The sequence below is a fragment of the Capricornis sumatraensis genome, chromosome 9 (genome assembly GCF_032405125.1).
Source record: "Capricornis sumatraensis isolate serow.1 chromosome 9, serow.2, whole genome shotgun sequence".
NCBI lineage: Eukaryota > Metazoa > Chordata > Mammalia > Artiodactyla > Bovidae > Capricornis > Capricornis sumatraensis.
In genome coordinates, this window is record NC_091077.1 from 17,697,746 (window position 1) to 17,721,001 (window position 23,256).

The 23,256-nt window shown below is 51.7% G+C and overlaps 2 protein-coding genes across 4 annotated transcripts; one reads left to right on the forward strand and one right to left on the reverse strand.

Moving 5' to 3' along the window:
* Positions 1 to 1,791: 1,791 nt before the first annotated feature.
* On the forward strand, positions 1,792 to 12,503 carry SH2D3A (SH2 domain containing 3A). The gene is made up of 9 exons (XM_068980928.1): positions 1,792 to 1,860; positions 3,517 to 3,866; positions 4,312 to 4,388; positions 9,567 to 10,048; positions 10,180 to 10,295; positions 10,455 to 10,629; positions 10,713 to 10,831; positions 11,378 to 11,556; positions 12,343 to 12,503. The coding sequence occupies exons 1-9, from the start codon at positions 1,792 to 1,794 to the stop codon at positions 12,501 to 12,503; spliced, it is 1,728 nt and encodes a 575-aa protein (XP_068837029.1).
* A 779-nt stretch (positions 12,504 to 13,282) lies between these two features.
* Positions 13,283 to 22,787, reverse strand: TRIP10 (thyroid hormone receptor interactor 10). Of its 3 annotated transcripts, XM_068979758.1 has the most exons (15): positions 22,713 to 22,787; positions 21,429 to 21,544; positions 21,288 to 21,344; positions 20,277 to 20,424; positions 20,137 to 20,199; positions 19,821 to 19,925; positions 19,602 to 19,730; positions 18,679 to 18,825; positions 18,360 to 18,554; positions 17,115 to 17,282; positions 16,743 to 16,852; positions 14,339 to 14,471; positions 13,968 to 14,113; positions 13,757 to 13,878; positions 13,283 to 13,627 (listed from the first exon to the last, which is right to left on the reverse strand). In XM_068979758.1, the coding sequence occupies exons 1-15, from the start codon at positions 22,734 to 22,736 to the stop codon at positions 13,479 to 13,481; spliced, it is 1,812 nt and encodes a 603-aa protein (XP_068835859.1). In that variant the 5' UTR covers positions 22,737 to 22,787; the 3' UTR covers positions 13,283 to 13,478. The 3 variants fall into 3 exon arrangements, 2 of the variants coding, with proteins under 2 accessions (XP_068835859.1, XP_068835860.1); XM_068979759.1 differs by lacking the exon at positions 17,115 to 17,282; XR_011145375.1 differs by lacking the exon at positions 13,283 to 13,627 and having other exon boundaries at positions 14,346 to 14,471.
* Positions 22,788 to 23,256: the final 469 nt, after the last annotated feature.

Genomic DNA, 23,256 nt, shown 5'->3' on the forward strand with positions numbered 1-23,256 from the left:
TTTTGGTACAATCTAAGAATCCTTGAGTGTGCCTACAGATCACTGAAATGCTATGGGTTTTAGTAAATTTAATTCTCCCCAGCCTGAAATTTAGGCTGCAGTCCATGGGGTCGCTAAGAGTCGGACATAACTGAGCGACTTCACTTTCACTTTTCACTTTCATGCATTGGAGAAGGAAATGGCAACCCACTCCAGTGTTCTTGCCTGGAGAATCCCAGGTACAGCAGAGCCTGGTGGGCTGCCGTCTATGGGGTCTCACAGAGTCGGACACGACTGAAGCGACTTAGCAGCAGCAGCAGCAGCAACAGCCTGGAATTTATTTCACCCCAAGAACCAGCAGGCTTGAGACTTCCCCCGGTGCTCCGGTGTCTCTGCTCTCCCAATGCAGGGGGCCTGGGTTCCATCCCTGGTCAGGGAATTAGATCCCAAATGCCAGAACTAAGAGTTCTCATGCCACAACTAAGACTCAGTGGAGCCAAATAAATAAATTAAATTTAAAAAAAATTTAAAGAAAGAACCACCTGACTTGGCCCCTTAAAATCCTCCCAACCTTTACTCACCCCCAAGACCTTCCTAGGTCACCCTATAGAAAAATCTCAACCCCACTGCTTCAATCTTCATATCCGATCCCTGGTTTCATTTTCCCCCTTAGTTCTCTCTGATCTATTTTAGGCTTCCTTTTCTACTCACTGATTTTCCTAATTTCTGTCTTCTCAGCTAGAAGATGCCTAAGAGCAGGAATCTTGGTCTGTGTTTTTCACAGCTAGGTCTCTAGTGCCTAGAAGGGGCTCCCGGCACAGAGTGGGTGCCCCCATAAATATTCTTTTGAGTTAATTTGTTAATTAAATTTCTATAAAACATAGCACTATGTCATCTGCATTAAAAATTGCATTACATTTGAGATCATTGTCTTCTTCCTTCGCAAGAATCCCAGTGAACTTGCATGACTGTTTTCATGAAATCACAGCCTAGTCTAAATTAAAGTTAGGGACTTCCCTGGCGGTCTAGTGGTTAAGACCCCGCACTTCCAAAGCAGGGGGTACCAGTTTGATCCCTGGTTGGGGAACTAAGACCCCAGATGCTGCATGGTACAACCAAAAAATAAATTAATTAAAAATAATAAATTAAATGTATTCATTTCATGCTTAGTCGCTCAGTCATGTCTGACTCTTTGCAACCCTTTGGACTGTAGTCTTCCTGGCTCCTCTGTCAATGGGATTTTTCAGGCAAGAATACTGGAATGGGTTGCCATTTCCCACTCCAGGGGATCTTCATGACCCAGGGATTGAACCCACGTCTCCTGTGTCACCTGCCTTGCAGGTGGCTGCTTTACCCACTGAGCCATCCAGGAAGCCCCAAAGTTACTCATAGCTTGAATTTAATCTGATATATATATCAAATATAACTCATATAATTTATAATTAAAAATATATAATCTGACTATGGGTAACTAATTTAATATAAATATATATTAACATATAGTTAAAATATATTTATATTTAGAATATACAATACACAAATATGTAAATATTTAAATACATTTACATATAATTATATAAACATGCTGAATATTGAAATAGAATATATATATATATACACATATACAGAGAGCATTGCATTTTATGGCTTGATAAGATGTGGGCTGTTGTCTTCAACCTATGAGGAACATGAAAGGGCTGACCAAGCCATTCAGGAAGCAAGAATAATTATTCCTGTTTTACAGATGAGGAAGACTGAGGCCTGTTGGAAGTACAAAGCACAGCCCCTGCACCCTCTGCCCCCAAGAGCTCCATGCAGGTGCCACAAGATGGAGAGGACTTTGTGGGCCAACCCTGGTACCACGGCCCCCTGTCCCGCCAGGTACCGCTGCTTCTCACAGGACCACATACCATCTGATGGGGAGTCTCACTCACCTTTGACTTATTGGGGACTCCTGGGTCCCAGATAAGGGCCTTAGGGTCGAGATCTATCAGAAAGAATGGCTTGAGGGCTGAGGATTGTTTTGCAACTTGGTCTATGTGGGATGGCACTTCTTATCTTTAAATTATCACTTCCTTTGGGATGGTGTTGAAGAAGGTGACAGGAGTTAAACAGGGTACTAATCACTCCTCAAACCACCCTTTGGCCCTACTTATCTCTCTGTCTCTCTCTGTATCCCAGGTCACCTGTGGCTGCCAGGGTCCCATCTCCCTCTCAATTCAAAACATCTCACTTGCATCTCCAACTTAGGAGTCACCTTCAGGAGTCCCAGGACCTTAGACATCTAATCAAATCATGAGAGGCAGTGTAGCTTAATGGTGAATACCCCACACTTTAGCCACAAGCAGCCTGAGTTCAAATCCTACAACTTATATTGGATATAAAATAGGCAGTGGCACCCCACTCCAGTACTCTTGCTTGGAAAATCCCATGGACAGAGGGCCTGGTGGGCTGCAGTCCACGGGGTTGCTAAGAGTCGGACACGACTGAGGGACTTCAGATTCACTTTTCACTTTCATGCATTGGAGAAGGAAATGGCAACCCACTCCAGTGTTCTTGCTTGGAGAATCCCAGGGACAGGGAAGCCTGGTGGGCTGCCGTCTATGGGGTCGCACAGTCAGACATGACTGAAGCGACTTAGCAGCAGCAACAGCAGAGCAAGGTACTTGATGGCTCTGGGCCTCTGTTTCCCCATCTGTAAAATGGGCATAATAGTACCTCTCTTATCCTTGGTAAAGGATGAAGTGAGTTCATACATTTTACACTTAAAACAGTACCTGGCATATAATAAGGGCCATACAAGTATCCTTTGCACATATTGTCCAGCTCCCAGCCTCCATCAGCAGCTCTGCTTTGCCCTTCTATGATGTTGTGGCCCTCAGGCCCTGTTTTCAGCCACCATAGCTGGCATGATAGTGCTCTATTTTTATAAAGGTGAATTTCAAGGCCATGGTCTGTTTGGAAGAACCTAGCAAATGGCTTTTCTGAATGCCACATTTGCATAAGAAACTCAGCACATGTCACCAGGTTGGAACTTGCATTAGTCAGCATCAGCTAGTGGCTGTAACAAACACTCCCATGCTGTCAACGACTCCATCGACATTTAAGGACTAGTTCATGTCACAGTCTAAGAAGGATGCAGAGCTTCAAAAGGAGTCAGACCCAAGCCCTTTCAGTCTTCTGCCCACCCCCCGTCCCCCCCCCGCCCCCCCGCCCCAAGGGCTCTGGGGGCATCAACTGACAGATTCAGGACGAAACCTGTAGGACTCTGCTAGACTTATTTCATGGGCTGGGTCTGACCGGTCCCTACAGGACTCCTCCCACATCCCATTGGTCAGATCTTGTCACACGGTTAACCGCAAAGGAGCCTGGGAAATGTAGTGCGGAAGTATTTCCACTAGACAAGAAGAAATTGGCTCAAAACTACCCAGTCTCTGGGGTGGCTTTTCTTGGGTCGGAGGGAAGGGTCGGGAGTCTCCATTAATTATTGATACGTGCTCATGCGTAAACCCTTGCCCCCCAATCCTCCATCCTCAGAAGGCCGAGGACCTTCTCCAGCAAGATGGTGACTTCTTAGTTCGTGCGTCCAAGTCCCGTGGGGGCCACCCTGTGATCTCTTGCCGCTGGCGGGGCTCAGCCCTGCACTTCGAGGTGCTTCGTGTGGCCCTGAGGCCCCGGCCAGGCCGGCCCACAGCCCTCTTTCAGCTAGAGGATGAGCGTTTCCCCAGCCTGCCTGCCCTGGTTCGCAGCTATGTGATTGGCCAGCGTCCACTGTCCCAAGCCACAGGGGCTGTGGCCTCCAGGCCAGTGCCACGGCAAGGACTAATTCGACGCAGCTTTAGTGAGGACACTCTTCCAGACGGCCTGGCTCGCACAGAGCCGCTCAGGTATTCACAGGCTCTCTATATCCCGAAGACAACCAAGGACCGCCCCTCCCCCTCCCCCCCCGCCCCGCCCCCAGGGTTCTCCACCACTGTTCCTGTGTGTTCCAACAGTGGACGGCTCTGTCCACTATTGACATTTGTGGCCAGATTATTCTTGGTTGTGGGGGCGGCCGTCCTGTGCATTGCAGGCTGTTGAACGGCATCCCTGGTCTCTTATCTACTAGATGCCAGTAGAATGCCCTGCACCCCTCCCCTTAGTTGTGACTACCAAAACATATCTCCTGACATTGCCAAGTGTTCCCTGGGGTTAGCAAGCAACCCAGGGGTTAGGGATCCCCTGGTTCTGAGTGATGGGATGTAAGGTTTTCTGGGCATTGGTGGAGGCTATATGCTATCTAACTATCTGCTCGGAGTAGAACAACATATCTCCCTTATCTCTGTCCCCCAGGGATAGGAAGCGGAGTGATAGTCAGCCCGCAGGTTTGGAGCATATGTGGCGGCTACCAGAAGACCCTCCTGGACCAGGTAAAAGGTCTTCCAGGATAGGACATAGCTCCGAAATTCCTCTGCGATGCATTATCCAAGTGACACTGGGCAGGTGACAACCTGCTGGGAAAAAAGGATGGTGATGCTCTCAATGTTGTCACAGTGACTAAAACACACACAGGAACTCTGTAGGTGCTTAAAAGTATGGGTTTACAATGATTCCAAGAAACCCTCCATGCTCTAAGCATAGCTAACCTCTCCAATAATTCCATCCCTCATCCCCTGTTCACTCTGGCCACACAGACTTCCTTTCAGTTGCTGGTTGTTGCTGTTGTTCAGTCTGCTGGAACCTTGTACATTTTTTCCTGCCTCAGGACCTTTGCACTTGCTGGTCTCATCTTTGGAAAGCTCATTCCCTAACCTTTACCTGACTGTTTCTCATCTAACAGGAGTTCCAAAAAGCAGCTAACCCTGACCATCCTACATAAAGGAGGAGTTCCCCTTGTGCCCTGACTGGTCTGTTGTCTCCCATTCAACATGAGCCCTCACTGTGTGTGTCAGACACAATACTAAGTGCTGAGATGCATCAGTGAACAAGAAAGACAAAGATCCCTGCTCAAGTGGAGCCAACATCCTATTAGAGAATGAAGGACCATGAACAACAGAAACAAGTCAATTTGTTGTTGTTCAGTTGCCAAGTCATGTCCACTCTGATCCCATGGATACAGCACACCAAGCTTTCCTGTCCTTCACTATCTCCCAGAGTTTGCTTAAATTCTTGTCCATTGATTCAGTGATGCTCTCTAACCATCTCATCCTCTGTCACCCCCTTCTCCTTTTGCCTTCAATCTTTACCAGCACCAAGGTCTTTTCCAATGAGTTGGCTCTTCCCATTAAGTAGTCAAAGCATTGGAGTTTCAGCTTTAGCATCAGTCCTTCCAATGATTATTCAGGGTTGATTTCATTTAGGATTGACTGGTTTGATCTTCTTGCTGTCCAAGGGACTGTCAAGAGTCTTCTCTAACACCACAATTTGAAAGCATCAATTATTTGGCACTCAGCCTTCTTTATGATCCAACTCTCACATCCATACATGACTACTGGAAAAATCATAGCTTTGACAATACAGACCTTTGTCAGCAAAGTGATGTCTGTGCTTTTTAATATGCTGTCTAAATTTGTCATAGCTTTCCTTCCAAGGAACAAGCTTCTTTTAATTTCATAGCTGCAGTCACCATCCACAGTGATTTTGAAGTCCAAGAAAATAAAATCTGTCACTCCTTCCAATTTTTCCCCTGCTGTTTGCCATGAAGTGATGGAACCAAATGCCATGATGTTTGTTTTTTGAATGTTGAGTTTTAAGCCAGCTTTTTCATCCTCCTCTTTCACCCTCATCAAGAGGCTCTTTAGTTCCTCTTCACTTTCTGCCATTAGAATGGCATCATCTGCATATCTGAGGTTGTTGATATTTTGCCCAGCAATCTTGATTCCAGCGTGTAATTCATCCAGCCCAGCATTTCACATGATGTACTATGCATATAAGTTAAATAAACAGGGTGTTAATATACAGCCTTGTCTCACTCCTTTCCCAATTTTGTACCATTTTCAGTAAGATTCTAACTGTTGCTTGTCCAGGATACAGGTTTTTCAGGAGACAGGTAAGGTGGTCTGGTATTCCTGCTTTTTAAAGAGCTTTCCACAGTTTGTTGTGTTCCACACAGTCAAAGGCTTTAGCATAGTCAATAAAGCAGAAGTAGATGTTTTTCTGGAATTCCCTAGCTTTCTCTATGACCCAACGAATGTTGGCAATTTAATCTCTGGTTCCTCTGCCTTTTCTAAACTCAGATTATATATCTAGAAGTTCTAAGTTCACACACTGCTGAAGCCTAGCTTGAAGGATTTTGAGCATAACCTTACTACCATGCGAAATGAGTGCAACTGTATTGTAGTTTGAACATTCTTAGAGAAGGAAATAACAACACACTCCTCTAATATTCTTGCCTGGAGAATCCCAAGGACAGAGGAGCCTGGCAGGCTACAGTCCACAGGGTCACAAAGAGTTGGACACGACTGAGCAACTTCACTTTTGAACATTCTTTGGCATTGCCCTTGGAGAAGGCAATGGCAACCCACTCCAGTACTCTTGCCTGGAAAGTCCCATGGACGGAGGAGCCCAGTAGGCTTCAGTCCATGGGGTCGCTAAGAGTCAGATAGGACTGAGCAACTTCACTTTCACTTTTCACTTTCATGCATTGGAGAAGGAAATGGCAACCCACTCCAGTGTTCTTGCCTGGAGAATCCCAGGGACAGCAGAGCCTGGTGGACTGCCGTCTATGGGGTCTCACAGAGTCGGACACGACTGAAGTGACTTAGCAGTAGCAGCTGGCATTACCCTTCTCTGGGACTGGAATGAAAACTAACCTTTTCCAGTCCTGTGGCTACTGCTGAGTTTTCCAAATTTGCTAATATATTGAGTATAGCACTTTAACAGCATCAACTTTAAGGATTTGAAATAGCTCAGTTGGAATTCCATCACCTCCACCAGCTTTGTTTGTAGTAATGCTTCCTAAGGCCCACTTGACTTCACATTCCAGGATGTCAGGCTCTAGGTGAGTAACCACACCATCGTGGTTACCCTTGTCATTAAGACCTTTTTTTTGTACAGCTCTCCTGTGTATTCTTGCCACCTCTTCTTAATAGCTTCTGCTTCGCTTAGGTCCATACCGTTTCTGTTCTTTATTGTGCCCATTCTTGCCTGAAATGTTCCCTTGATATCTCAATTTTCTTGAAGAGATTTCTAGTCTTTCCCATCCTGTTGTTTTCCTCTATTTCTTTGCATTGTTCATTGAAGAAGGCCTTCTTGTCTCTCCTTGCTATTCTCTGGAACTCTGCATTCAGTTGGGTATACCTTTCCTTTTCTCCCTTGCTTTTCACTTCTCTTCTTTCCTCGGTTTGTAAAGCCTCCTCAGACAACCATTTTGCCTTCTTGCATTTCTTTTTCTTTGGGATGGTTATGGTTACTGCCTCCTGTACAATGTTACAAACCTCTGTCCATAGCTCTTCAGGTACTCATGTCTATCAGATTTAATCCCTTGACTCTGTCACTTCCACTGTATAATCATAAGGGATTTGATCTAGGTCGTACGTGAATGGCCTAGTGTTTTTCCCCTACTTTCTCCAATTTAAGATTGAATTCTGCAATAAGGAGTTGATGATTTGAGCCACAGTGAGGTCTAGGTCTTGTTTTTGCTGACTGTATAGAGTTTCTTCATCTTCTGCTGCAAAGAATATAATCAATCTGATTTCCATATTGACCATTTGGTGATGTCTGTGTGTAGAGTTGTCTCTTGTGTAGTTGGAAAAAGGTTTGCTGTGACCAGCATATTCTCTTGACAAATCTCTGTTAGCCTTTTCCCTGCTTCATTTTGTACTCCAAGGCCAGACTTTCTTGTTATTCCAGGTATCGCTTGACTTCCTACTTTTGCAACCCCCTATGATGAAAGAACATCTTTTTTGGTGTTAGTTCTAGAAGGTCTTGTAGATCTTCATAGAATGGTTCAACTTCATTTTCTCCAGCATTAGAGGTTGGAGCATAGATTTGAATTACTGCGATGTTGAATAGTTTGCCTTGGAAATGAACCAAAATCATTCTGTCATTTTTGTGATTGCACCCAAGTGCTGTGTTTCAGAATGTTTTGTTGACTGTGAGGGCCACTCCATTTCTTCTAAAGGATTCTTGCCCACAGTAGTAGATAACGGTCATATGAATTAAATTTGCCCATTCCTGTCCATTTGAGTTCACTGATCCCTAAAATGTCGATGTTTACTCTTGCCATCTCCTGCTTGACCACATCCAATTTACCTTGACTCATGGTGTGCTGCAGTTCATAGGGTCACAGAGTTGGACACACCTTAGTGACTGAACAGCAACAGCAAATGGATCTAACGTTCCAGGTTCTTATACAATATTGTTCTTTACAGCATTGAGGTTTACTTTCACCACCAGACACATCCACAACTGAGCACCATTTCCCCTCTGGCCCAGGTGTTTCATTCTTTCTGGAGCTATTAATGATTACCCTCCACTCTTCCCCAGTAGCATATTGGATACCTTCTGACCTGCGGGGCTTATCTTCCGGTGTCATATCTTTTTGCCTTTTCATACTGTTCATGGGGTTCTAACGGCAAGAATACTGGGGTGGTTTGCCATTCCCTCCTCCAGTGGACCACTTTTTGTGATAACTCTTCACTGTGACCCATCTATCTTGGGTGGCCCTACACGGCACGGCTCATAGCTTCATTGAGTTATGCAAGCCCCTTTGCCACGACAAGGCTGTGATCCATGAAGGGGAATCAATTATGCTTTGGGTTAAAAATTAAAAGTAGGATAGAGCAAGGAGTATTACAGTTTTTAGTAGTAGTTAGGAAATTTTTTCATGGAGAAATATTTGAAGGAGATGAGGGAGGGAACAATGTGGATAATGGGGTGAGAGTGGCCCAGACAGAGAGAACAGTCAGTGCAAAGAAACTGGAACCAGAACAGGAGTCTGAGCTGTTCATTGAACCAAAAAGAAGTGAGTATAGCAGAAACAGTGGGAGTGAGAGGGAGATCAGGAGAGAGACCAGGCTCAGATTGTGAGAGCTTTGAGGGCTGACAAGAAGACTTCGATCCTTATTCAGAGAGATGGGAACATTACGGAGGTTTTAAACCCCCATAACAGGGTCGACTTAAATGTTTAGTAGATACAGTCTCCCAAAAGTCTGTGTGCAGTTTTAAGTTAATAACCTCAGAAGTAAATATATCACAAACTTAACAGAAGACATCATTCGAAAGTTTGATAAATTCACTTTCTTTGAGGCATATGTAACTTGGTGAATTTTGAGTGACATATTTTTTTTCATTTTAATTTTGTGTGGTCAGTGCTTACCATCTTCAATCAGAGGAGCAAAAAGGAAGAGTTCAGACTTAAAATGGAGTCTTCAGAATTGGCAGAACTACATCCATGTCAGAGAAAGTTCATTTTCAGACCATTGATAGGTATCTAGCATTGATGTTGATGAAGCTGTTCAGCTTCAAAGCTGCAACAGGTAATTTAGGATACCTGGTTATTGGCTGAATGAGTGCAGGAACCAGAAGGTTGGTAGCTCAGGAAGCCATCACCCCAGCCAGCTATCTTCTCTCTGTACTTCTTTCTCCCCTTCTTGTATGACCCCCAGGAGCCTCCACTGTACCTGCATCTGGCCTGCCTCGGACAGGTAGTGACCCCGTGATACTAAAGACCCCAGTTCCCTTGGGGTCCGTTGCTGACAGTCTCAGGGCCTCTGATGGGCAGCTTCATGCCAAGGCCCCAACCAAGCCACCTCGAACACCCTCATTGCTACTGTCTGATGCCTCTGGACGCCCCCCGACGTACTGTGAGCTGGTGCCCCGACTGCTCAGGGTCCAAGGACCGACCCCTGGCCACAGCTGCCCAGAGTCAGATGTGCCCTGGTGGGAAGCCGAGGAGGAGAAAGAGGAGGACAGATGTTTTGCAAGACCGCAGGCTGAGGTCTCTTTCTGTCTCCCTGACACCCCCTCCTGCCTGCTGGGCTCCCAGAATCGGCCTCTGGAACCCGAAGTCCTGCATACTCTCCGTGGCCTGTTCCTGGAACACCATCCTGGGAGTACAGCTCTCCACCTGCTATTGGTAGACTGCCAGGTGGGTCCCTTACCAGGTTTCCCTCCCCGGGTAGGGCCTGAAGCCAGGGCATGACCCAAACCCACCTCACACCCATAGACTCACTCTGCTCCTTTAACGTCCCTGCTCTTACCCCCGCCCCCCATCGCCAGGCCACAGGCGTCCTGGGAGTGACCAAGGCTCAGCGGGGCGCCATGGGGGTCGCCTCTGGTCTGGAGCTGCTCACACTTCCCCACGGGCATCGCTTGAGGTTGGAATTGCTGGAGAGGTGAGCCAGCCACCTGAAATCCCCAGGGGTCTTCAAACCTCCTCCCATTCCCGGTTCCCCAGGGAGGAGAGGAATGGGCAATGCCGCCGACTGTCCCTCCTCACCCCCACATCGCAAACCTCCCCACTGCCCCCAGACCCTTGCTCTCCTCCTCTGCAGGCTCGAGACGCTGGCGTTGGCGGGGGCGCTGGCAGTGCTGGGCTGCGCAGGGCCGCTGGAAGAACGCGCGGCCGCCCTGAGGGGCCTGGTGGAGCTGGCCGTGGCGCTGCGGCCAGGGGCGGTGGGTGACCTGCCCGGACTGGCCGCGGTGATGGGCGCCTTGCTCATGCCCCAGGTGCGTGGGAAGCAAGGGAGGAGGCCGAAGTGCAAGTGATGGGGAAGAGTGGAAGGAAGGAGTGCTCAGGTCTCTTCCTCCAGGTGTCGCGTTTGGAACGCACGTGGCGCCACCTGCGAAGGAGCCACACGGAGGCTGCGCTGGCCTTTGAGCAGGAGCTGAAGCCGCTGATGAGATCTCTGAATGAGGGCGCCGGTGAGTGGCGGCTTTCGAGGAGTGATAACCCTAACCAGAATTTGGATTCAGCCCTAAGCCCCGCCCGCCCGTGTCTTAGTCCCCGCCCCTGGGTCGCTCCTAGGCCACGCCCCCTGCTTAGGCCCGGCCCCTGACTCACATCCAGCATTGCTCTAGGCTCTGGCCTACCGGTCTCGCGCCGAACCCTTGCTTCTGTCTCGGGCTCCACCTTGGCGGTACGAGCCGCCTGCTCTTTCGGTCCTAGGCTCCGCCCCTTAATCGAGGCCTCCGCCCTCCGCGCCCTTGCCCCGACCCCCGCGCCCTTGCCCCGCCCTCCACGCGAGACTCTGCCCTGGACCCAACCCCTGGGCGGGCCTGTTCTAGGCTCCGCCCCGGCTCCAGGCCCCACCCTTGTCCTCCTCCGGTCCGGGCTCGAGCCTCCGTGTCTGACTCAAACCCCACACGCTGCCCTGTCCTAGGGTGCCCTGGCCCCAGTATATGTTGCGTCCTCTTCACCCTAGGACCCGCACCCCGCCCCTAGCTCAGCCCAGACCCTTCCCCCAACAGGACCCAGCGAACCCGGCGAGGTGGCGCTGCCGCACGTGGCACCCGCGGCGCGCCTGCTGGAGGGTGAGGAACTCCCGGGGCCCTTGGACGAGAGCTGCGAGCGGCTGCTGAGCACCCTGCACCGGGCGCGTCAGACGGCCCGGGACGCGCCCAGATTCCGCGAGGCGGCGGCGCGGCGCCTGCGAGGTGAGCGCCTCCCCTTTGAGAGGTTGCCAGAGGATCCCCACTTTAGAAACAACCTGCATGCTCCAGCGCGGTAACCTCCAAACCCACGGGGCCAGAGACTAGACTCTTCTCACGCCTCCCAGAGTCCCACCCAAACTGGGCGGGCCCCGGTCCCAGGGGTGTTCCCACCTCCACACATGCCACCGCCCCCTGCAGCGTTGATGGGCACAGCGCCTTCTGCTCCTCGGAGCCACGCCCACAGGGCCCCACCCCCCACTCTCCCACCTGGGAAGGCCCTACCCCCAGAGGGTCTCAATTCCCCGCAGGAATGCGCAGCTCCCTCCGAAATGACTCAGACCATTCCCCCACTGTATTCAGAACCACGCTTCTGTCCTGGGGCAGCCCGGCCTCCGGAATCACCAACCTGGGTGGTTCCTTAAGACCCTTTTCCTTCCAACATGGCCCAACCGCCTCTTCCCAAGTTTGTTACGCAGGGTGGCCCAAATTCCACCCTCAAGGCAGCTCCATCTCCAGGTTCAAGCCCTAAAGCAGGGGGTGCCCTGATGTGGCCCCTGGAACGGACTGGCCCCCATGCACCCTGGCAGAGCCCGCATCGACCAAGCCCGTCAGCCACCCCCGCCCCCCAACCCTCACTCCTGCAGACCTCTCCCCAGCTAACGCTGCCCGGTTGTTCAGATAATCTGGGGCAGTCCCGCCTGGTCAAAGTCCAGAGGGAACCAGGCAGGTGTGGGAGGAGCAAGGCAGGTGCCTGGGCCCCACCCCCAGCTCACCTGGCCTCGCCCCCAGGATTCCGGCCCAACCCAGAGCTGACAGAGGCCCTGACCACTGGCTTCTTGAGGAGGTTGCTCTGGGGGAGCCGAGGGGCTGGGGCACCATGGGCCACACGACTCGAGAAGTTCCAACGCGTCCTCAGCGTCCTCTCGCAGCGCCTGGAGCCTGACCCTTGAAAGCACAAACCCTCTTCTCACGCTGGGATACCGAAGCATCTGGGGACCCCTGATGGAGACCAAGGAAGCCGCCCGTTTCTTCACCCAGCCAAATGCAGTGGGGACCTGCACCGTGCCCCACAGAAGGAGCGGACTGGTTTGCAAGCACCCACCTTGCACCCTAAAAAGGCATGTGGATTCTGGGAGTGGGCAGCTCCTGCCTTACACTAGAAGACCCAGATGTCTGGAGGTTCTACACACCCCACCCCACCCCTACCCCTCAAGTGATGAACGTATGTCTCTTAAAGATAACTTGAAGATCTGTCTGTAAGAGGCCAGAGTTCAAGTGTTTTAAAAGCTGTGTGACTTTTATCAGATCACTTGACCTCTCTGTGCCCAGTTTCAATATAAAAGTGAGACTGTACTTTCTAAGGGTTATCATAGTGATGAAAACTCAATGTTTGAATGAGCTCCTAGGTGGAGAATGCCTGGCACAGTAGGTGCTCAGCAGATGTGAGCTGCAGGGAACACCAAAGGGGTGACATCCAGCACCCTCCTCCCTACCGGAGTCACAGACAAACACTCGACTCCCAGCAAGGGGCAGAGTTTATCCAAGGTGTACCCAGGTTCATTGCCACTTCCTCATTCCCCGTGTGGCCCTTAAGGAGCGTGGTGTTTGCATATCCAGCCCCAGTATCAAAACCTCCTAGTAAGCCACAGACTCCAAGAGTTTTTCATCATTTTTTATATAAAACAAAATGACCCTAGCCGAGCGGCAGGAAGAAAAAAGATTCGAAACATGAGTATGTACATCAATGGTAGAAGGCACAGCGGGTCCATCTGGGGAGAGGAGTGAGGGGGTAGGGGTGGGGGGCAGCAGGTTACACAGGTCTCAGCCAAAGCCACGGGGGCAGAAATAAAGTGCGTAGGTCCTGGGGCCCCCCGTGGCCCAGAAGCAGCAGCCAACAGCCCCCCTCTTCCTGCTTCCAGCAGGGTTCAGTTGAGCATGACGCGGAGGTAAGAGGTGGGCACATAGCCCTCACCTCCCTGTTTCCGCCTGACCCGGGTCCACCCGTCGCCTTTGTCTTCTTCCATGAGACTGAGGTCCTCGCCCTCAGCCATGGAGATGGTGCCCTCGCTGGACCCTGTCACAGAGTGGCAGTGGGCTCAGGTCTGCTGGAGGTGGATCTCAACAGAGTCTAGCCCCAAATGCCACCCTCCCCTGCCCCCATCCCCCACCAAAGTCACCAATGTACCACTCAGGCTGTCCATACCTTCAAAGTGGTAGATGGCCACACAGTGACCAATGGGGGAGGCGGGCTCCTCCTCAAATTCCTCATCAAACTCTGTGTAGATGGGGGCGTCCTGACCCTCCTCAGAGGGGGGCTCTTCAGAGCTGGTTGAAGAAGGTAAAGCAGTGAGAATAGGCACCCCTTACCAGGGTCCCGGGTCTGGGGACAGACCCACCCTAGCCTCCCTGCTCACCTCTCCTTGTTCTCCTGCGATCCATTGTTGCTGTTGCTGCTGCTGTCCGGTGGCGCGCTGGCTGGGGGGTCTGGAGGCCGGGTGTGCCGGCCCAGGGTGTCTCCCCGGTTGCTTAGGACTCGGCTCTCAGCTTCTGCCAGCCAAGCCTGAAAGGAGGGGACCGCACATTCAGCTCCAGGGCCAGGCTTTGGGGTCAGCCCACTCTGGGCCTGGAGTTTTCCTGAGATCACCCATGTACACCAGAGGCGGTGATGAGAAACAGCTGGAGCCCCCACCACCTACACCTCCCTGTCCCTCATTCTCCCCGTCCCCACCAGGCAGTGACTCAGCCAGGCCTGCCGGCCCCGCCTCTCCCCAGGGTCTGCCCTGACCTCATACTTCTGTACTTCCAGTTTCAGCCGTTCGATATTGTTCAGGGTTTCTGTGATCCGGGGTTCCAAGCTGGCTGGGTCTCCCATCTGGGGTGTCTTTTCATACACATCCTTCATTTTCTTCAGGGCCTCCCTAGGGTGAGACAGATGGAGGAGAAAGAAATCCATGTGATTTAACAAACAAGAAAAGATGGGCTTTGCTTCAGGGAGCTCAGCCAGTGCTTCATAGCCTGGATTCAAATCCCAGAGCGGGTATTTCCTAGTTGTTCCAAAACTGTGTCTCAGTAGGCTTGTCTGTGAAAGGAGAATAATGGTATCGATATGTGTTGTGAAGATGAGAGCAGTGCCTTTACTGGAGTATAACTATGCTGGAGTATAGTTGCTGTACAATGTTGCGTTAGTGAAGTGAATCAGCTCACATGTATACATACATCCCCTCTCTTTTTGGATTTCTTTCCCATTTAGTCCACCACTGTGCACTGAGTAGAGGTCCCTGTGCTACACAGTAGGTTCTCATTAGTTATCTATTTTATACATAGTAGTGCAAAGAGTCGGGCATGACTGAGCGACTGAACTGAACTGAACTGAACTGAGTGTATATAGGGGGCTTCTCAGGTGGCACTAGTGGTAAAGAACCACCCATACAAGAGATACAGGACATGCAGGTTTGATCCCTGGGTCAGGAAGATCCCCTGCAGAGGAAATGGCAACCAACTCCAGTATTCTTGCCTGAAAATTCCATGGACAGAGGAGCCTGGAGGGCTACAGTTCATGGGGGTTGCAAAGAGTCTGACATAACTGAGCAACTAACACTTTCAGATTTTCATACTGAGAGCATATGGCATACCAGAAACTTATTCTAAGCATTAGAAATACAGCACTAAACAGAACTATGTGGATCCTACCTCTCAGGTAGGAGACACACTGTCTCCTATGTGTATCACAGTCTCTCAGGAAAACAGGAATTCTAATGATCCATGTAAGGAGTTAGAAACTCTATAAATGCTAGGTATTATTATTATTATTATTATCATTAGTCTCCCGTCCCTGCTTCTTCCATGTCTATATATACAGGCGGTACTTGTTACACGCATGGACCTCTGGACAATGACAAACCTGGATTCAACTTCTTCCCAGTCTTAATACCTGATGCTCATTACAGATGAGGAAACTGGAAAGAACTAGAATAAAGGCCAGTCTATTTGGACTCCAGAGCATGCACCAGTAACCTCGACATCATAAAAACCTCAGGAATGGGGACCTCTCTGGTGGTCTGGTGGTTGAGTCTGCACTTCCCCTGCAGGGGGCACAGGTTCCATCCCTGGTAGGGAACGAAGACTCAGGATGCTGCTCGAGGTGCAGCCAAAAATTAAAAAAAAAAAGAAAAACGAAACACTCAGGAACAATAATCAAATGGAACTTTATACCAAGAAAAGCCATTTTGTACAAGAAGTTCTGTGCAAAACAGCAAAATATCATTTGGCTGCCTATCTGCAAGTGGCAAACGTCATTCTTATTATGTAAGAGGACTGGGAAGAGAATCTTGCTACTTGGAAAGTTTGAGTAAAGTTTTTTTTTTTTAATCTGGCAGGTTTTGTTATTGTTAATATTGTGAGTGTTTTGAGTTATTAAATGAAAAAACCATATGCTTTTTTTTCTTTTAGCCAATTAATGGAGTGAATAAGACTCATAGATGTTTTTGATATTCAACCATCTTTGCATTCTGGGCTAACCCCACTGATCATGATTTTTTTTTCTTTTTTATTATTATTCTTTATTGTGGTATATACATAATATAAAATTTGCCATTTGTGCTATTTTTAAGTGTACAATTCCATGGCATTAAATTCATTCATGGAGCTGGGCAATCACCATCACCACATGATGTAATACTGTTTTTAATACATTGCTGGACTTGGATTGGCTAGGATTTTGCAATCTAAGATCATTAAGTTAATTAAATAAATCCATAATTTTATTTTCTTGAATTCTTGCTAACTCAGTTTTGGAACTGAGATTCCACCAGCCTCCTAAATGAACTGGCAGCTTTCACTCTTTTTCTTTTTTTTCCCAATCTTTTTGGCAGCATGTGGGATCTTCATTCTCTGACCAGGGATTGAACCTGTGCTCCCTGCGTTGGCAGCACAGTCTTAACCACCGGACCTCCAGGGAAGTCCCTTTCACTCTTTCTCTGTTTCCTAGAATGACTTGTATAAGGTGGGAAGAAACTGCTGCTTCTCCTCGCTGCTGCTGCTGCTAAGTCACTTCAGTCTTCTACTTGCAGTTCACCTTCTAAACCCATTCGGGCCTGGGGTTTGTTAGAGAGGAGATCTTTGGGTACCATTTCAGTGTGATTCATTTATCCTTTCACCTTGTTCCTTACCTGCTCAGCCCCTCACCTTACCTCTGGTCCATCTCCTTCTGTAGTTCACGGTTCCGTTCTTCCAGCTGCTGCTGCAGTCGCTTTCTCTGCTGCTCCGGGGGCAAGTGGCTGAAATCCTCAGTCACCACTGTCTGCAAGGTGGAAGAGGACTGAGTTCCGGAACACAGAGTTCGAGCTCCCAGGTCTAAGATAGGCCTAAGACACATCAAGTCCACCTTCCCCCCTGCCCAAGGTTCTTGGGGGGCAAGGCCATGCACAGAGCGAAGCAGGTCCAGGTGGGGCCTTGGAAGGAGGGGGCCCAGCCTGCGGCAGGAAGCGAGCCCAGGGTCCCGCCACCCGGCCGCTGGGCGGGCTGGGGCCGCCCCCTCCTCCTCCCCCAGAGGCCTCACTTACCCCACGGCTGCCTCGAAGGCTGCGGAAGGATGCTAGCCGCGGTTTGACCGACTTACTGATCTCGCTCAGTATGGCCAAGGGGTCGAGGCCGGAGCGGGGGGACGGGGGTCCATTAGGTAATGCCGAGGGCAGGGGGCCCCCCAGGGGGGAGAGAGGTGGGGGGCACGGCTACCGGCAGGGGCCAGGGAAGGCATGGGTCAGAAGGGTCGGGAGGATGTAGAGAACAAAGACGGATGGACGGACGGATGGACGGCGGATGGACGCAATAAAGAAAAAAGAAAAAAAAAAAAAACCAAATGGAGAAAAGAAAAAAAAAGTAAGAAAACCACAACTCAAGATGCACAATCACACACACAGAAAATGCATGCAAAGAGCAACACAAAAATCTGGGAGATGGCGGGAGGGCATTAGATTGTGAGCCAGAAGGCCAGACCCCTCCCCCTCTACCTCCCTACACTTCCCACCTCCCTTGCATCTTATGTCCAGTTTCTAGAATGGAGGCTGGGGGCACAGGGAGGCCCATGTTTCTCTACCCCACCCTCATCCCCAGCTTTCTGGGCTCACAGTCTAGAAGGTGGAGGGAGAGGCATGCAGAAATCAAGGTCTCAGACAAAAATGGGCCATAGATGTCAAGGGCAAGCTAAGAGAAGGGTCAAAGGCATGAAATACCAAAAGGGCTACGGCCGGGGTTTAAGCTAGGGGATTCAAAGCGTATGTCTACAGGGATCAAAAGTATGAAGCAGGAGTCAAAGGTATAAATTGGGCAGAGGAGGGGGTTGTCAAAGGTATAAACCAGGGGTGTCCAGGTATGTGCCTGACATTGAAAGCCAAAAATCCCCCCAAGAAAAACCAGCCTGAGGTTAGGGGGCCCAATGACTCATCAGAGGGTTGAAGAGACTCAAGGGGAGTCCCTAGGGCTGGTGTCCCAAGCCCTCACCCAGCCCCGAACCCTAAAGCAGGTCTCTTCTCTCAGCCTCCTGAGAAGCAGCAGACAGACGCCACAGGCCCTTCCCCGTCAATCCACCCCCCTCCCCCGACTGCCCCCCCCGCCCCCCCCCCCGCCCCAGCCTCAGGGGACTTGAGACCAATGGCCCAGCCGCCTTCCTTCCCTCCAGCCCGGGCCAGCAGCCAAGAGGAAAATTCCTGCCCGGGACTCAGCGTTCCGGAGGCTGGGGCTGACTCAGTGTGGGCCCCTGCTGTCCCCACTCACACCCAGCCCTCCACCCTGAGGGCCCCGGCCCCCACCTTGTTCTTCTTGCCGAATGGCCAGCGTTTAGCCCGGCTGCGGCTCGTGCCTCGGAGCTCTGGCCGTCCATCGGAGGGGGTACCCAGGCTGCTGTCCGAGGGCACGCGGTTCATGGGCTGGCTAAAGTCTTCGAATTCCACGTCACCCGGACGGGCAAAGCCTGACTTGTGCAGCTCAATTAGGACCTGGGAATCCTGGGAATGGTGAGGGGCAATCAGGGGGCAAGACTGGGGGTCCAGCCTTCGGATCCCTACTTCTGCACACCACCCCCAACCACTGCTTGTCCCCCTTGGTCCACTACCAGGACCAGGTACCCACGTTCTTGGCATTCACAGCATCTGCAGCCACCTTCATGCCCTCCAAACACTTGGCAATGATGGGTACCACCTCCAGCTCAGTCTCTGACAGGAGGCCGTAACCAGCCCCCAGGTGGGTGGCCCGCCGCTCATCCATGTCCTGCAGCTTCTGTAGAGACGGGGGGCACAGTTCTCAGGGGCATTGATCGAGGGGCTGGTGGCAGAGTGATTCCCTCCTGAGCATAATGGAACCCCACACTGACCACAGCCCCAAGCCCAGTTTAGCAGGGAAAACAGAGAATTGAACCCAGAGACTTCCAGCTCAGTGTGGTCAGGGGAGAAATTTCAGAGGCCAGGGAGATGTCAGAGAGGAATCTGAGGCCCTCCCTTTGCCTAGGGAGTCAGGAAAGGCTTCTCAAAGGAGGTGAAAATGTGGCCAGGAAGGGACTTCCCCGGTAGTCCAATGGCTAAGGCACTGCATTCCCAATGCAAGGGGTCCAGGTTCAATCCCTGGTCAGGTAACTAGATCCCACATGCTACAGCTAAGACAAGGTACAGCCTAATTAATTAATTTTTTAAATATACTAAGAAAAAAACACAGCCAGGAATTTCAAGAAAAAAGCAGACCCAACACAGATACTGCCAGTCTCAGTGTTGGGATAGAGAGTAGAGTACAGAGCTGAAACAGGAGAAGGGAAATTTGAGATCTTTCAGAGGGTTTGTTACAATTGGGGCTTGGAAGAACGTAGGAATTACAAAAGGAAAGAACGACATCCCTGGCAGAAAGAACAGCTTGAATAAAATTGGAGAACACTGACTATTTGGTTCTAACTCCTTTCCAATTTAGAGATTAGGGCATTACAGCTGGGGTTTTGACAAATGTGTAGGAGTTGGTTAACTCTGGGCTTCTCTAGGGAAGGTGGGACTGGGGTTTGTAGCACTCACATCAAATATCTGGGGCATCTGGGAAAAATAGAAGTGAGACTGGTCACGGTTGAAGCGCTGTAGTTGGGCTGCATACTCATTTTTGCTTTCTTCTGCCATGTGACTCCGAAGGTGGGCTTGTTGTTTGGCCTGAGGAATATCGAGGTGGGGGAGGGTCATAGCCCAGTTCTGGCCTTGCCGAACCCTGACCCCCAAGCCTGTCTCAGACCCTATAGGCACCTTCTCCACATCAGCCTTGGTGGCGTTGATATCCTGGTCAAGCCTCTCAGCGGTCTGGGCTGCCTTCTCAGCCTCCCGGCAGTCCCGTTCAAATTTACGTTTACTCTGTGTTGGGGACAGAACCGGAATGAAGGAACCGCCCGCCACGGTTTCAGGGACTGGGGGGAAGTCACCAGCAACTGGGAGTCAGGGTGGGGACAACGGGCAGCTTGGAAACCCACAGGAGAGGAGGGGTCCAGGCCAGATGAAGTGAATCGACAACCCTCACCCAGCTGCTCGGGGCCAGAGCCTCGCTTCTCCACACCCACAGACTCACATTCTCCAGCTGCTTGAAGCCACTTTCCAGCTGCTGCTGGGCCCGACGACCTTCTTGGAAGTGCTGTGGGAAGAGGGGGCGATAAGGCTCACCCTGATGTCAGGGGACCCTCGGGAAGCCCCAGAGAAGGGGTCACCCACCATCTTTCTCTCCTGTTTCATCTCCTGCGAGTACTTGGCCAGCTCCAGACATACACGCACGCTGAGGTTCTCGGCCACCAGCTCCCGCTGGCCGGCAAAATCATTCACCTCCTGCAGAATCTGCACGAAGGACTGTTGCTGGCTGAACCTGGGGTGGGGTGGAGGGGGGACAGGGGCTGGGGGTCAGGACCCCTGGGAGCCACAAGCCCCCAGACCCACCTCCATATGAAAAAGCGTGAGCCCCAAGACATTCACCCCAGAAGCAACAATAAATTCTGGCCCACACCCTCAACCCTCGAGGGGGACACAGAAACTCAGAATTCTCAAAATCTGGGGAGGTCTTAGAAAGGGGGTGCGATGCTTACACCATCTTTTTGCATCACTCTCATGGTGTCAGTAGCAGCATCGTATAATCAAATACTATAAATGCTTTTGCAATAAGTATTAGTATTCACATAAGTGAGATAAAATCCAAAAGACCCTAATGAACTTAATTAACTTCATGTCAGTTCAGGTCTTGAGATTGCCTCCAAACAAGCGACCAGAAAATCTTTTGCTTTCTAGAGCTTTGGGGGTTTCTGGAACTGGAATAAAGTGAAATGAGCCAGGCATTGTTTTAACACACTATCTTAATCTTCATATGAGCCCCTACAAGGACATCGTCATCCCCAATTCACAGGAGAGGAAAACCAAGGCTCACAACATGAGTCACTTGCCCAGAGACACTCATTTAATAACTGTGGGAGCCTCTCCCATTTAATAGGTGAGGTAAACGGAGGCTGAGAACTGAAGTCAAGTGGCCAAAGCAGTTCAGCTGGAAAGTAGTGGATTTAGAATTCCAAGCCAGGTAATTCGGTTCCTGCATCCAAGCTCACGCCTCTAGGTGGAACTGGGGTGAGAAGTGAGGGATCTGTTTGCGGGGAGCCCAGCTTGAGAGAGAGAGAGGAAGTGGGTCCCATACCCTCGGCCCTCCCAAATCTAGCTCTGTATCCATCCGGTGTTCGTTCTTACTTGGATTCAGGGTCATCTTTGGCAGGTCTTTTGGGCATGTATTTTTTCACCAGGCTCCTACAGAGAGAGGCAGGAAGGCTGAGCCCCCAGTCCTCCAACCGCTCCCCCTAACCCCAGGGCGCGGCCACCCTAGGGTCTCACCGCAGTTGCTTTGCATAAGCCTGCTCCACCTCCGTCCGCTCTTTCACGAACTTCACGTATCTGTCCAACAGGTCCAGACCCCACTGCGTGTGCCGCTCGAGCACCTCAAACTGATCCTAGCAGGGGGATTGGGAGGACCAAGGTCAGGACCCGGGGACCCCACAGCCGCCAACCCAGCGGCAGGGGAGCCTCCCGGCTCCGAGCTCCAAGAAGGAGTGGCTTCCCGGCCCCGCCCCGGAGCGGCGCGGGGGGAGGCAGGAAACCGGCGGGAACCCCCTCCCCTTCCCGGGAAGGGCCAGAGAACTGGGGCGGGGCCCCAGCCGGACTACAGGGTCCCCTCTCCCGGCTCCAGGAGGGGTGTGGAATGGGGCAAGGCCACTCCCCCTGCCCCGGGTCCCCTAATCCCCCCCAGATTCCGGAAAATCCGGCCTGTCTGCCGTGAGTCAGGGCCAGAGGGGCAGGGTTCCCTGCAGCTTGGGGGGGCCCCAGAATGGTCGGAGCGCGGGCATTAGGTTCCCCCGGTCGCCAGGCTTCCCAAGGTCCCCCCAGGGGCGACTCAGTTTTCCTCACTGACTCCACTTTTACCTCTAAAAGAAATCCCAGAGTTGGTGTGGGGGGGACGATCTAGTTAACCCAGGGCACCCAGGAACCCAGGAGTGCCACCGCCCCCAGAAAGAGGAGGCGTCAGAGGTTCCGGCTAGGAAAGGGGGAAAAAATTCTGGGGCTTCCAGGGCATAGGTTCGAGGCGATTGGTGGCGGCCCCTCCCAGTGCCTAAGGAGGGCTGGGGGAGGGGGCTGAGGCCGAAGCTCGCAGCCCCCTTCCCCCTACAGCGTCCCAATTCCCTAATTGTAGATTAGAGGCGACGCGAGGGCGGTTTGGACTTCCAGGTCCCACGTGGGGTTGGAAGTGGCCAGAGGGCCCCCTCCCCCGCCCCAGCCGGACAGGCGGACGGCGGGCAGGGACCCAGGGGCCGTAAGATAAGCCGCCGGCCCAGTCAGGGCGCTCAAAATAGGTGACCTCTCCCGGCTGCTCAGGCCTGGTCCCAGAACTTCTTCTGCCCTCCTCACTATGAACCCCGTACCTCAGTTTCCCTACGCGGCTCCTTAAAGGTCGCCCTCCGCTCCGGGGCGTCCTGAACCGCCCTGGGAAACTCCGCGGAGAGAGGGGATTCCAGGGGTCGGTGGAAGGGAACGCGCAGAGATCCCGCTGGGGTACTGCAGGGGCAAATCGTGGGTCTGGACCCCAGGAAGGGAGGAACTTGGAGTCAAGCGGAACGGACTCACCCACAGTTCGGTGCCCCAATCCATGCTGCTCCAGCCGCGGCCGACGCCTCCACCGCACCGGGTCCCCGCCGCCCGCCGCCGCCGGGAGACTCAGCCCAGGGCGAGGAGCCCGACCCCGCCTCGCTAAGGCCCCGCCCACTCCAAGCTCTGCCACGCCCCGTACACTCTGCCACGCCCCCGCACTCTTGGAGCCCTGGCACGGCCCCCTGAAAGCAAGACCCCCTCCAAGGAGGCGGGGCCCAACGGACGCCCCGCCCCTTCTTAAAGGAATGCGCGCCACCCGACGCCACTGAACAGACAGACCCCTTAAAGGACCCCCATCCATTTTCCAAATCCCCTGGGACCCTTTTGTCCACCCCATCCCTGCCCCGCCCTGGACAGTTTTTCTTTTCCTCTTTCCTTTCAATCATCCATTAAAGGGCCAAGACACTAAAACCCCAACCCAAGAGGTTTTCCCCCCACTCCATCGCAGGGAGAACTGAGGTCACCCCGCTCTTGAGGGCCGGCCTGGCTCCAGACGTCTACGTTCGTCCCACTAATGGTC